Source organism: Canis aureus, chromosome 25 (assembly GCF_053574225.1).
Source record: "Canis aureus isolate CA01 chromosome 25, VMU_Caureus_v.1.0, whole genome shotgun sequence".
NCBI classification, from domain to species: Eukaryota; Metazoa; Chordata; class Mammalia; order Carnivora; family Canidae; genus Canis; species Canis aureus.
In genome coordinates, this window is record NC_135635.1 from 32,854,291 (window position 1) to 32,868,392 (window position 14,102).

Consider the following 14,102-nt stretch of genomic DNA (forward strand, 5'->3'; position numbering starts at 1 on the left):
ACAGGCTATTAAAGCAAAACAAAGGAAGTTACAACAAACTTAGAAGCTTCTACACATCAAAGGAAACAATGAACAGAGTGAAAAGGAAACCAATGAACAGGAGAAATTAATTGCAAATCATGTATCTGGTAAGGGGTTAATATCCATCCAGAATATATAAAGAAGTCCTACAACTTAACAATTAAGAACAAGTAACCTGATTTAAAAATGGGCAAAGGACCAGGGCACCTGGGTAGCTCAGCAATTGAGCATCTGCCTTTGGCTCAGGTTGTAATCCTGGGGTCCTGGTATCCAGTCCCACATGAGGCTCCCCATAGGGATCCTGCTTCTCCCTCTGCCTATGTCTCTGCCTGTGTCTCTCATTAATAAATAAATAAAATCTTTTTTAAAAAAGGTGGGGCCAAAGGACCTAAACACTTGACCAAAAATATGCAAAATGCCCAACAAGCATCTGAAAAGATGCTCAACATCACTAATCATTAGAGAAATTCAAATCAAAACTCAAATGAAATGCCACTTCACATCCATTAGCAGGGCCACTATTACAAAACAGAAAATAACCGTTAGCAAGAATGTGGAGAAATTGGAACCCTGTGCCTTGTTAGTAAGAATGTAAAATGTTGTGACCTCTTTGGAAAACAGTATGGAAGCTCCTCAAAAAACTAAAACCAGAATTACCACATGATCCAGCAATTTCACTTTTGGGTAGATTTTCAAAAGATTTGAAACTAGGATCTCAAAGAGTTACCTACACACAAATGTTCACTGTAGCATTATTCACAAAAGCCAGGAGATGAGAGCAGCCCAAATATCCATCATTAAATGCATGAATAAAGAAAACGTGGTATATATTATATACATAAAGTAGAGTATTATTCAGCCTTTAAAAAGGAAATCTTATTACATGCTATTATACAGATGAAACACTCACCAAAAAACAAACAAACAAACCCCAAATACTATATGATTTCACTTATGAGACATCTAGAGTAGTCAAATCATAGAAACAAAAAGTATCAAGTGCTGAGGGGAAAGGAAATGGGAGATGTTCTATAGTATGGAGTTTCAATTTTGCAAGATGAAAAATATCTAAAGGTCTTTACACAATGTTAATATAGTTAATACTTCTGAACTGTGAAGTTAAAAATGATACATTTTAGGTTATGTGTTTAAAGCACAATTAAAACAATTTTTAAAATTCAGTAAAAAATTAAAATATAGAATTTAGATTTAATCTAAAAATTTAATCAATTACATCATTGATTTTTCATAAAGATGAGAATATCTCTACTTTTTTTAAAGATTTTATTTATTTATTTATTCATTCATTCATTCATTCATTCATGAAAGACACATGAAAGACAGAGAGAGAGGGTGGGGGGCAGAGACACGGCAGAGGGAGAAACAGGCTCCATGCAGGGAGCCCGACGCGGAACTTGATCCCAGGATCCCAGGACCATGCCCCGGGCCAAATGCAGGTGCCAAACTGCTGAGCCACCCAGGGATCCCTTTACATTTATTTTATAGTAAGAACTAGAAAGCATATAAGTTAGAGATATCAGTCATAAGACAGTAACAGATTAGATTATAAATGTGGACTTAATAGCAAACTGCATTGAGGATTTTCTGCTCTTTTAAAAATTAAAATAGAATATATTTCAATACAAACCTGCATGGTGGGGTTTGCTTTTAACTGGTTAATAAGACAGGACCAAAGAGCAAATCTAAATAGAAGAAAAGCACTTAAAGTACTATTGTTTCTTTACTTATTTTAATATGGGAGACAACTAAAGTTTTAAATTTTCATTCTTATCTCTGTTTTTAAAACTTAGCATGACACAGATGTAAAATTATAATGGATACCATAATTAAAGAGAATTAGGACAGGAAAGAACAAATTCTTGAGATTTCTAGAAATGTCTCTCACAAAAAGAAAATATTAACAAGAATGAGTAGATAGATGTTCCACTTTGGGCATGTAAAACTGGCCTTACTCAAAAGCTAATTAAGAAAGGAAAAGAATTTGAAAGACTGAAGACCACCTCAATACTTTCCTTCAAGCATCACACACCCTAATTATTCAAATTAATATTTCTAATCTTTGGGAATTATACAGTACTTATTGTTTCCATAATACTTAGAGCTCTCCATGACAAACCTTTCAGGGACTGTAATATGAACAGCTGTAGATCTTGACTGTGGTAAAGATTACATAAACCTATATATATGATAAAATTGCACAGAATTATGCATGCATGTGTGTGCACACACACACACACACATCATGAATCCATGTAAAAACTGGTGAGAAATGATAAGGTCCATAGACTACTTAATAGAATTGTTATCAGTATTTTGGTTTTGATATTATACTGCAGTTATGTAAGATTTCACTACTGGGGGAAATTAGGTGAAAACTTCACAGGAGTGTATGTACTACTGTTGCAACTTTCTGTACATCTATAATTATTTCAAAATAACTTTAAAGTTAAGTAAAGAAGATGTCAAAATAAATGAAGACAGAAAAATCCTACAGTAATAATGATTACTACTGAAATAATTGTTATTGGCAATTAGTAAGTGCCCAATGGAGCTCTTAACATAAAGAAATGTAATTTGCCCAAAGAGAAAAAAAAAATCCAGAGGAAAAGAAAGAAATTAAACTAAAAACTATAATGCAATACATTAGCAATATATTAAAGATATGTATTACAGAACTGAGGAAATAACCAAAAGCTAAAGGTAGACTATATATTGGAGTTTATGTTATGCCATGATGTTTGGACCTAACTGTGTGGAGGAAGAAAGAAGAGAAGAGGGCTACTCCAGGTAATGGAACACTAACATACTTCGGAGGAAATAAGAAACTAGACTAGGACGCTAGCAAGAATGTAAAAAGAAAAAAATATGGTAAGACGGATCCCAAAAAGATAATTTTAAAAATGAAATGAAAATTTAACTTCTAAAATGCCAAAAATAGATTAATATAAGTGTTGATATATGAAAACAGTAACTCAGGATTAGAAAAGAGTTAAAGTGCTAGAGCTATAGCTCCAGAAAGAACATACAGGAAGTGCACAGTATGAAAGCAAATTTCAGACCTATAATAAAGAAAGACTTTCCTAAGACTTTGACCATTTCCTAAGATTACCACTTAGAGCTAATTATTAATTAGGCAAAAATAGAAATTCTTACTTCTTGTCTTTTCTTAAGATCTTCTTTGGCTGCTCCAAAGCGTTTGGTTAACCTGGCTATCTTGGCCTAAAAAGAAAAAGCAAAAATGAAATAGAAATCAAGTAATATCATGGTACTAAAAAGGAACTCATTCATATATTACAAGAAACCCACAAAGAGCCTTATTTCAGCCAACTAGGCAAACTAGGGATTTCCTTGCTTTACATACCAAGGAACTTCTTAGGAAATAATCACCAGGGAAAAAAAGTTAATCATCAAAAAAAAGTTAATCATCAACTCAAAAAAAGCTAACGAATAAATGGACACATATATCCATTACTCAAAACTGTTTCTTGAATTCAGCAGCTACAGATTTACTTATTGCAGGGAGGGGGCAGGGGTTCAAAAAGTTATTTTCAGTTAAAACTATTTAAAATAGCATTTTATAAATCATAACCAATGAAATATTGTATCCCAGGGTATGCTAACAGCTTTCCCACTTCCATAAAAAAAAAAAAAAAAAGTCCACCCAAAATTTTGAGTATTCTGAATCTGTACAATTTAAGAGAAATCTAGTCTTCCTATCTAGGAACATAGTACATTACTATTAACTCAAATTTTCTTTTTCTGTCTTATGGTGTTGAAATTTTCTTTTTGGTTTATTCTTTACTTATTCATTTTAAATATCTACCATATATGAAACCTTTTTCTCAAATGTTCTCATTGTTCTTTGTTGATGTATAGAAAACCTACTGTAATGTTTTTCTTCAATCAGGTAGTTTCTAAATCTTTTTCATCAGTTTGCCAAGTTAATTCTATTGCATTCCCATCATTACTCTTAATTTCTTTCTCCTGTCATTATTTTATTGTGCAGACTGCCAACAAAACTCTAAATAGCAGCATAGATAATAGACGTCTTTACCCTGGTCTCAATTTCAATGTAAATACTTCTACAACTACTAAATATGATATGAGTTATAATTTGAACAGAGTTCCATATAACTTCGGCTTTCTACTTCCTTACTAAATAAAATGGACTTCATAGGTATAAAGTTATATATAATAAAGTTCTCTTACCTTAAAGAATCTCCTCTGGACCGCTGTCTCCTTTTTGAATCCTTATGTAGTTTATTTGTACTAACTATTTATATTTCAAAAATTAATCTACTTTTAAATCTTCATGAAAAAATAAAGTTTTATCCTCATTGCTCAACATTCAAAAAGGGCTGGGCTTTTTGTTATTTAACTCTTTCTTCCTTGTGGGGGCTTAGTTTACAATTGTTTTTTCCTAGTACTGGAGATGAACATATAATATTCTTTTAATTTCCTATTTAGTAGTAATGAATTTAAAATTGTAAATTTCCATCAATTAATTAATTAATTAATTAATTAATTTGTGAATTTCCCTTTGAATATTGCTGTGGCTTTAACTTACAGTTTTGATATGCAGTACTTTAATTACACTGTTTATCTAGAAAGTGGAGAATTTCCATTTTTACTTCCTGTCTCAAATTACCCGGAAATATGTTTTAGAGGAGCTACGGTCTCAGAGGGGTAGAAAAGCTAAATATTTGTTGATAACTTCGATTTTTATTACACATTTGCAACTGACTCCACAGCAAATGACAACTTTCTGCATTTTAAGACTTTCTTAGAAGTTACTATAATTCTCATCTTGACAATGCATCAGAAATATACAATCTAAAAATTATACAACCTTTTACTTAAAAAATAATTAAAATCATGGAAATAACTTGAGATTTACTTAACAATTTAACATCTCTGAAAAAGTAAAAATTCACAAAACTTTTTCATGATTCAGGAAGCAACCAATCCAATCCCTTACAGTAATATATAAGATATTCCAATGCTGAAAATTATTTTCAGCTACTGTAAAATATGTTTAGTACACATAAAAGGAACCAATAATTTAAAATATGCTTTAATAAAAGGATATGGATAAAAGTCATATCACAATTATTAAGACCTTAAAAATGATTTTCAATAATTCCAAACTAGCCCATTTTGAAAAAGAATAACTATGAAAATCAATAAAAATCTACTTTCCTGTATCTAGAGAAATTTATACTTTAAAAATTTTATCAGGAAAGAGAACTTCTGAACTTTCTTCTAAATTCTACCTAACACAATTCTACTCTCACCAAATTTTTCAATATATAGTAAAGTTTTACAGTATTGCAAAAGGATCATGAGTCTCTTAAAAATGTATTCTTTTAATAAATGCTGTCTTTAAAAAAAAGGACACTAATACTAAAATTAGTAATTATATTATTCCTGACAGCAAAATATCTAAACCCAATTTGTTTATTTTCAAATGTGTTTTAATTCTGAATTTTATAAAACTCATACTAGATTTTGCCAAAGTCAGTCAAATATAATAAATGAATATATATATGCAAATCAGGAAGATGTATTCATCAACTGCTGTGGAATGATACAGAATATATATAAAGTTGGATTTTCAAAAAAAAATAAATAAATAAAGTTGGATTTTCAAAACGTTTGTTGTCAAGTGTAACCAAGAAACAGTAAATAATTAAGCAAACTATATAATTACTTGGTGGAGTATGTGATATATAAGCTTTAGACACTGGAGAACTCAGAAGTAATAATAAAAATACTGGAACAGAGCGGCATCACCAAAAATGACTGAGTAGGTTATCTCAGGGTTCAGTCCCTTCCTAAAAGCAACTAAAGAGTTGACAACCATTGTTAGAATCAATGTTTGCACAACTCTAGAATCTACTCAAAATCTCAGAACAGTGGAGCACCTGCGTGGCTCAGTTGGTATATAACTCTTAATTTCAGCTCAGGTCTTGATCTCAAGGTCATTAGTTAAAGCCCCATGATGGGCTCTACACTGGGCGTGGAAGTGGGATCTACTTCAAAAAACTCAGAATAGCCAAGGAAACACTTGGGGGAAAATAAAGCTGCTACTTTGCAGTAAGAGAACAGTGTTGTCTTTTAGATTGTGGATTCATTATTCCCCACATCCAGAGCAGCAGCAGCTGTGAAGATAACAGAATGCCTGCTTCAGGCTCTAGTGCCACAGGAAGCATATGGACCTTATTTTCACTGGCAACTCCCTTAAGGACCAAACACAAAGGACAGCCTTTGTTTCACCCAATTGGAATAATTCTAAAGGCTGGAGCAGCATCTCAGACAGCTCTCCCTAAAAAGATTTAAAGGCAAAGGTATTGGCAGAGCAGCCTGGGGCAAAGGACAACAATTTGGATAAGCAATAGATAGAAAAGCCTGAGGAAAAAAGGTTGGTAAAGGTGACACATGGCATAAAACGACTCTAAAAGCTCTTAAATCAAGAAGACTATGCAAATGCCCAGGAAAGAAAAGCCTAAAATGGCCTGAAAAGACCCTAAACTTTCACTTAAGCCAGCAGGAAGTGAGGATAAGGCCAAGTTGAATAGAGTAAATTGTACTGAAGGAGTAAATCTGCAAAGATTGGGAAAGCATTCTTTTTCTTCTTTCTTTTTTCTTTATTCTACTCCAAGCATTTAAGGTAACTGTCAGAACATCACCTGAACACTCAGCTAATGAAATACAAACTTCAGTGTCCACATAAAACAAAGAATCTATACTTACCAAAAATAGTCTAGAAAAGTCATCAAAACAACAAACAACAAACTCTGGGTAATGGGGGGAAAAATCCTGACTCCCAGAACTAACACATTACAATAATTCAAAATATGCAATTTTCAACAACAAAAAATTAGGAGGCATACAAAGAAACAAGAAATAAGAAAGTATTGGCCATTGGCAGAAAAAATAATGAAAAGAAAGACAGTTCAGGTAATTAGACTCACTAGACAAAGGCTTTAAATGAATTGAAGATCTGTTCAAAGAGCTAAACTTAAAAACACACACACATACACACACACACACACACACACACGAAAACCAGGAAAACAATGTCTCACCAAACAGAATATCAAAGAGCCAGAAAGAAAGCACAGAATTCTAGAGCAGAAAGTATAATAAGTGAAATAAAAAATTCAGCAGTAGGGTGCCTGGGTGGCTCAGTCAGTTAAAATGTCCGACCTCTTGGGCGGCCCTGGTGGCGCAGTGGTTTAGCGCCGCCTGCAGCTGGATGTGATCCTGGAGACCTGGGATGGAGACCCACGTCGGACTTTCTGTATGGAGCCTGCTTCTCCCTCTGCCTGTGTCTCTACCCCTATATCTCCCTCTGTCTCTATGAATAAATAAAATCATTAAAAAAAAATATATATCCGACTCTTGATTTTGGCTCAGGTCATAATCTGAGGATAGTGAAATCCAGCCCTGCATCAGGCTCCGTGCTGGGTGTGGAGCCTGCTTGAGATTCTCTCTGCTTCTCCCTCTAACCCTCCCCTTGTATACATGGTCTCTCTCTCTCTCTCTATATATATATATAGAGAGAGAGAGATATATATACGCATACACACACATATATATCTTTTGTTTGTTATAGATATATAATATACATACAGATATATAGATATAGATATAGATATAGATATATAGATATAGATATATAGATAGATGTATCAAAAAAAAAAAATCCAGCAGTGAGAGTTAACAGCAAATATGAGCAGGACCGAGCTGTAGAGAAAAAAGAGTTTTGTATACTTAGTGAAAATAAGTAGGTATAAATTTAGGAAGTTAAGTGCAGGTCAGCCCGGGTGGCTCGGTGGTTTAGTGCCACCTTCAGCCCAGGGCCTGATCCTAGAGACCCAGGACTGAGTCCCATGTTGGGCTCCCTGCAAGGAGCCTGCTTCTCCCTCTGCCTGTGTCTCTGCCTCCCTCTCCCTCTCCCTCTCCCTCTCCCTCTCTCTCTCTCTGTGCCTCTCATGAATAAATAAAAATAAAATCTTTAAAAAAAAAAAAAAGGAAGTTAAGTGCAATCTCCAGAGTAATCACTAAGGAAAAAATTAAGTAAATACACAAAAAGAAAACATGTAAGGAAACAAAATGGTACACTAGAGGAAAAAAATATGTATCAATGACAAAAGATGGCAGTAATGAGGAATTAAAAAACAAAAAGACTAGAAGAAAAAACAGAAGTCTTTCCTTATCAATAGCTACTTCGAATAAAAGTAAGTAGATGAAACCTTCCAATCCAAAGCCAGACTTCAGCAGGAGTGGATAATAAACCATGATCCAACTATATGCTGTCTATAGGCTTCATCAAAATTTAAAACTTTTATGCATTAAGGTACATTACGTTACCAATAAAGCGAAAAGAAAACTTAGAGAATAGGAGAACATATTTATAAATCATATATCTTAAGTGTTCAATACCTGAAATATGTAAAGAATTCTTATAACTCAACAACAAAGAGGCAAAAAACCCAAATTAAAAATGGGTAAAGGAATGTTTATAGCAGCAATGTTCACAAGAGCCAAACTGTGGAAGGAGCCTCGGTATCCATCGAAAGATGAATGGATAAAGAAGATGTGGTGCATGTATACAATGGACTATACTCAGCCATTAGAAACGACAAATACCCACCATTTACTTCAACGTGGATGAAACTGAAGGGTATTATAAGTCAGTTGGAGAAGGACAAACACTATATGGTCTCATTCATTTGGGGAATATAAAAAATAGTGAAAGGAAATAAAAGGGAAAGGAGAGAAAATGAGTGGGAAATATCAGTGAGGGTCACAGAACATGAGAAACACCTAACTCTGGGAAACGAACAAGTGGTAGTGGAAAGGGAGGTGGGCTGGGCATTGGGGTAACTTGGTGATGGGCACTGAGGAGGGCACTTGATGGAATGAGCACTGGGTGTTATGCTATATGTTGGCAAATCAAACTCCAATAAAAAATATATATACAAAATAAATAAAAGCATTAGAAAAAAATGGGCAAAGGACAAATAAATATTTCTCTAAAGAAGATACACAAATGTTCTACAGACACATGAAAAGATGTTCAACATTAATAATCATTAGGAAAATGCAATCCAAAACCACAATGAAATACCACCTTCACACTCAGTCAAATATAATAAAAACAGTAACAAAGAGAAAATAACAAGTGTTAGCAAGGAACCCTCACAATTTGCTATTGGAAATGTAAAATGATGTAGCTACTCCAGAAGACAGCTGATTAGTTAGTTCTTCAAAAAGTGAAACAAATTACCACATGACCCACAAAGCCACCCACATCTACGTATATGCCTGAAAGATTTGAAAACTGGTCTTCAAAAATTACTTGTACACAAATGATCATAGCAGGGCTATTCACAATGCTTAAAAGTTAGAAACAACTCAAATGCCCATCAATAAAGAATGCATTAAAAATTGGGTATTAGGGATCCCTGGGTGGCGCAGAGGTTTGGCGCCTGCCTTTGGCCCAGGGCGCGATCCTGGAGACCCGGGATCGAATCCCACATCGGGCTCCCGGTGCATGGAGCCTGCTTCTCCCTCTGCCTGTGTCTCTGCCTCTCTCTCTCTCACTGTGTGCCTATCATAAATAAAAAAAAATAAAAAAAAATAAAAAAAAAAAAATTAAAAAAAAAAAAAAATTGGGTATTAGTAGCTGAGTTTTGGAGGAGTCAAAAGTTATACATGGACAGGGCATGTGGGTGGCTCAGCAGGTTAAACATTCAACTCTTGATTTCAGCTCAGGTCATGATCTCAGGGTTGTGAGATGATCTCCTGAGCATGGAGCCTGCTTAAGATTCTCTCTAGCTCCCCACTACTGCATCTCTCCTACTTCTCTTTAAAAAAACCAAAAAGAGAGAAAGAGTTACAAATAGGCTTTCAACTACACCAGGGGAGGGGATCAGCACCACAATCCCTGTATTATTTGAGTCAACTATTTATATAATACATACCCATAATATTACACAGCTATATATATTTTAGTTCTTCCTTAGTGATTACTCTGGAGATTACACTTAACATCTTGAATACCTACTTATTTTCAACACCACACAAATATTTTCAATAGCATACAGATATAATTAAATACTACTTAACCATAAAAAGGAATGCAGTACTGATACATGCTACATTGTATATGAACCTTGAAAACATTATGCTAAGAGAAAGAGGCCAGACACAAAAAGTCACATATTGTAGGACTCTGTTCATAAGAAATGTGTAGAACAGGTAAATCAGCAGAGACAGAAAGTCAATTAGTGGTTGCCAAGGACTAGGGGAAAGAAAAACAGGGAGTAACATAAGGTTTTCTTTTGGCTTGATGAAAATGTTTTATACTAGATAGAGATGACAATCACACAACAATGTGAATGAACTGAATGCCACTGAATTGTAAACTCGAATGGTTATTTTGTTATTGGAATTTTATTTCCATAAAATACTAAATATTAGAACAACACAAAAAGAGAGGACTAAATTGAGCTCAGTAAAATTTAAGTAAATGGCATAGTAAGGGCAGATCCTTATAGCTAAGTAATGGGAGAAACAATATGAAACTGAAAGCCTAAAATAAAAATACTATGAACATTGATATTCTGTAGAGTAGTGTAGCAACTGGTAGGTATTAGGAAAAGTGGATCCAAAAAAGGAGATCCAAAAAAACTAAAAATACAAAAATAAATAAGATTTGAGGAATCTGGACTATATGGAGAAGAATGAAACAGTGTTTTAAAAAGGTGAACACAATGGTTGGGAAGGACCAGCAAGGCCTGTAGAACCAGAGTAATCATGCAAAAGGCTGTTGCTATAATCAAGGAATTGAACAAAGGAAATATATTTACAGTACTATACTTAATCTTTACAGAAAAAATCCACCCGTAAGTGGACCTGGGCCTTGTGAAAAGTGAAAGCAAGCAAAAGATAGACTTTAGTAAGAAATTTAACAAGTTAATTTGGCATCCCACTGTATATGTGAAATGATTGAGAGAAATCAATTTCCAAGAACTAAAAAATTATCAATGAGAAGAAAAATGGGAAGATATTCCTTGAAGATTGTTCTAAGAATTCAAGAATTACAAGTAAGAGGAACAATGGCATGGGGATTTATTTGTGGAGAAAAGACTGGTTTAGGATTTAAAGGATTCAGATTCTGAGACTACCAAGAAATATCAAAGTGAAAAGTTTATTGAGTGTTACGAGATCTGGACTTGCATGTGACATGCGAATACGGAAGTCAAAGTCTCAGATCTTAAAAGCATAAAATGAGAAACAACAAAATCACTTTTAAGTCTTCAAACATTTTAAAATTCTAATTCAAAACTCTCAACAAATGAGTAAAATAAAGTTTAAAAATTAAACAATACTTTCATTATTAGATCTAAAATAAAAGTAAGAAACATGACTAGTAATGTCCTAAATGGTACATTACAAAATTACTACAAAGATCTTCTTATTTAAAAAGTCACACTTCAAAAAAAATAAAAAAATAAAAAGTCACACTTCAAACAAAATTAAAAATATAAAACCAAGAAAATAACTTTTAGGCTAAGAAATATAATACATAAATTCTAGTCACATTTGGTTGCAATTTATTTTATAACCAGAATACAGTGACTTTGTTTTCATGGACCACTTTTCCTTCCATATAAAGTAAGGCTCTATAAGTGGTTTGCAAACTCAGCATCTATAGACTATGTTCGTATTTAAGACAGCCTAGTAGAAACCACACATTTACTTATGACAGTTATGAATGTAGTGAGAAAAACTTCCAGTTTCTTAGTCTTGGAATAAAATGAATTACTACAGCATTTTATCATGTTCATTTCAGTTATTTAGAAGTTCAGACACTATATGAATATGTGGAGTTATATTTAATAAAAAATGAAAACAAATATAAACTAATACAACCCAAGATCCATGGCAGAAAAAGGGTTAATATAAAAATAATCACGATAAATATTTTTGCTACTTATGCTAAAAAATATCAGCCTTTCTTCAGTGACGAAGGCTCTCTTATGGGTTGAATCATATATCTGAAAAGTTCATATATTGAAGTTTGAATCCCAAGTATCTCAAAATATTACTCAATTTGGAAGAGAGGTCTTTACAAAGATAATTAGTAAAGATGAGGTTATACTGGAGTAGAGTGGGCCCAATACAATATAACTCGTATCCTCGTATAAAGGGGAAATTTAGACACAAACACAAGTACAGTGCCATATGAAGACAACCAGTCATGGGTGATGCTTCTATAAGGCAAGGAATGCTCAAAACCATCAGTAAACCATCGGAAGCTAGGAGACACATGGAAGAGATTCTTTCTTATAGCCTTCAAATAGAACCAATCCTTCTAACACCTTGATCTTAGACTTTTAGCCTCCAGAACTAAGAGACAGTACTTCTCTGTTGTTTAAGCAGCCAGTTTATGGTACTGTTTTTATGGCAGTCCCAGCAAACTAGTGGTGACTCCTTTTACTTCTAATATTTAGCAGTTAAATGTAATTTAACTGTAATTAACTTTGAAAATGTACCTCCAAAAATAAGTTATAAAAATAATGACACATGGGTATACAATTCAAATCAGTATACAAACCTGTAGTTCAGTAATAACTGTTTTATGCCTCTTGTTACATTCAATCTTTTCAACTCGTGTTTTTAATTCCGCCAAAGTCTTATCAAATACAGCACACTGTAGCGCACACAATTTTTCTTCCAGCAACCACTGTACAACCTAAAGAGAAATATTTTTCTTTTTTACAGCAAGGAAGACATTTTAGCAAGCAGTAAACAGTAAACATTCTTAAGGACTAATAAGACAGTACTAATGTATTGATTAGCTTAATGTGAAAACATGCCAGCATTCAGAACACAATGTTATCTGCTGAAAGCCTCTACTTCTACATATATACCTACTATGATAGAATTACATAAAAACAAAATTTCCAGGGACCTGGGTGGCTCAGTATCAGTTAAGCGTCTGCCTTACGGCTCAGATCCTGATCCCAGGGTCCTAGGATCAAGCCCCCATCAGGTTCCCTGATCAGCAGGGAGCCTGCTTCTTCCTTGCCCTCTGCCTGCTGCTCCCCCTGCTTATACTCTCTCACTCTCTGTCAAATAAATAAATAAAATCTTTTTATTTCCAGAGGGTGAGATTATAATTTCCAGAAGGTGAAATTTTATGAATAATTTTAAATTGAAGTTTTAATATTTATTTCTAACACCTTCTACTGTGATTCAAAGGAGGTCAGTTAAAGGACCAGTTTTTAAAATTTCTAATCTGTTGCAGATATTTTGGTGAGACACTAAGAATATCACTGCACTATGAAATTTCTATAAAATACTTTTAAATACCTTACAATTTACATAATCTTATGGATCTATAACAAAAAAAATTAAAATCTTAAAAAAAAAGGACTAAATAAGCACTGTTACTTCCACATGACAAATTTTAAAAGCAAACTTTTAAAGAAAAACAGCACCTTTTTTTTATTTATTTTTTTTTTTAATTTTTATTTATTTGTGATAGTCACAGAGAGAGAGAGAGAATGAGGCAGAGACACAGGCAGAGGGAGAAGCAGGCTCCATGCACCGGGAGCCTGACGTGGGATTCGATCCCGGGTCCCCGGATTGCGCCCTGGGCCAAAGGCAGGCGCCAAACCGCTGCGCCACCCAGGGATCCCAAAACAGCACCTTTTTATTGCCTCACAAATTAATTGCCTTTTTCTCATGTGAATATACTGTATGTCAGTGGAAGAAGGACACTGGTCTAAAACCTGTTATTTATAATTTTATCATTAAATCTTTAAGACTGTAAAAAATTAATTTCACTCAACTTTCATATTCCTCTTAAAAAGCATTTGTCATAAACACCTGTTAACACATTCTGGGAAAAAAAATATATATATATATATATTTTTTTTATTTCTATCTAACTCTAGTCTAATAGATATAGGCAGATGTTTTCAAAGTCTGTATTTTAAATTCTTCCTTTCCCTAGGCATTCTAATTTTTTTATTATTATT

General features: G+C 33.6%; 1 protein-coding gene across 12 annotated transcripts in view; it reads right to left on the reverse strand.

The window, feature by feature from the left end:
- The window catches only part of ATF7IP (activating transcription factor 7 interacting protein), a 111,888-nt gene that overhangs the window by 31,122 nt on the left and 66,664 nt on the right, over positions 1 to 14,102 (reverse strand). For all 12 annotated transcript variants that reach the window (XM_077870989.1, XM_077870988.1, XM_077870987.1 and 9 more), the window contains 2 exons: positions 12,674 to 12,811; positions 3,196 to 3,261 (listed from right to left, as the gene is read on the reverse strand). In XM_077870989.1, the coding sequence (XP_077727115.1) occupies positions 3,196 to 3,261; positions 12,674 to 12,811 (204 nt within the window). The remainder of the gene's footprint in view (positions 1 to 3,195; positions 3,262 to 12,673; positions 12,812 to 14,102) is intronic.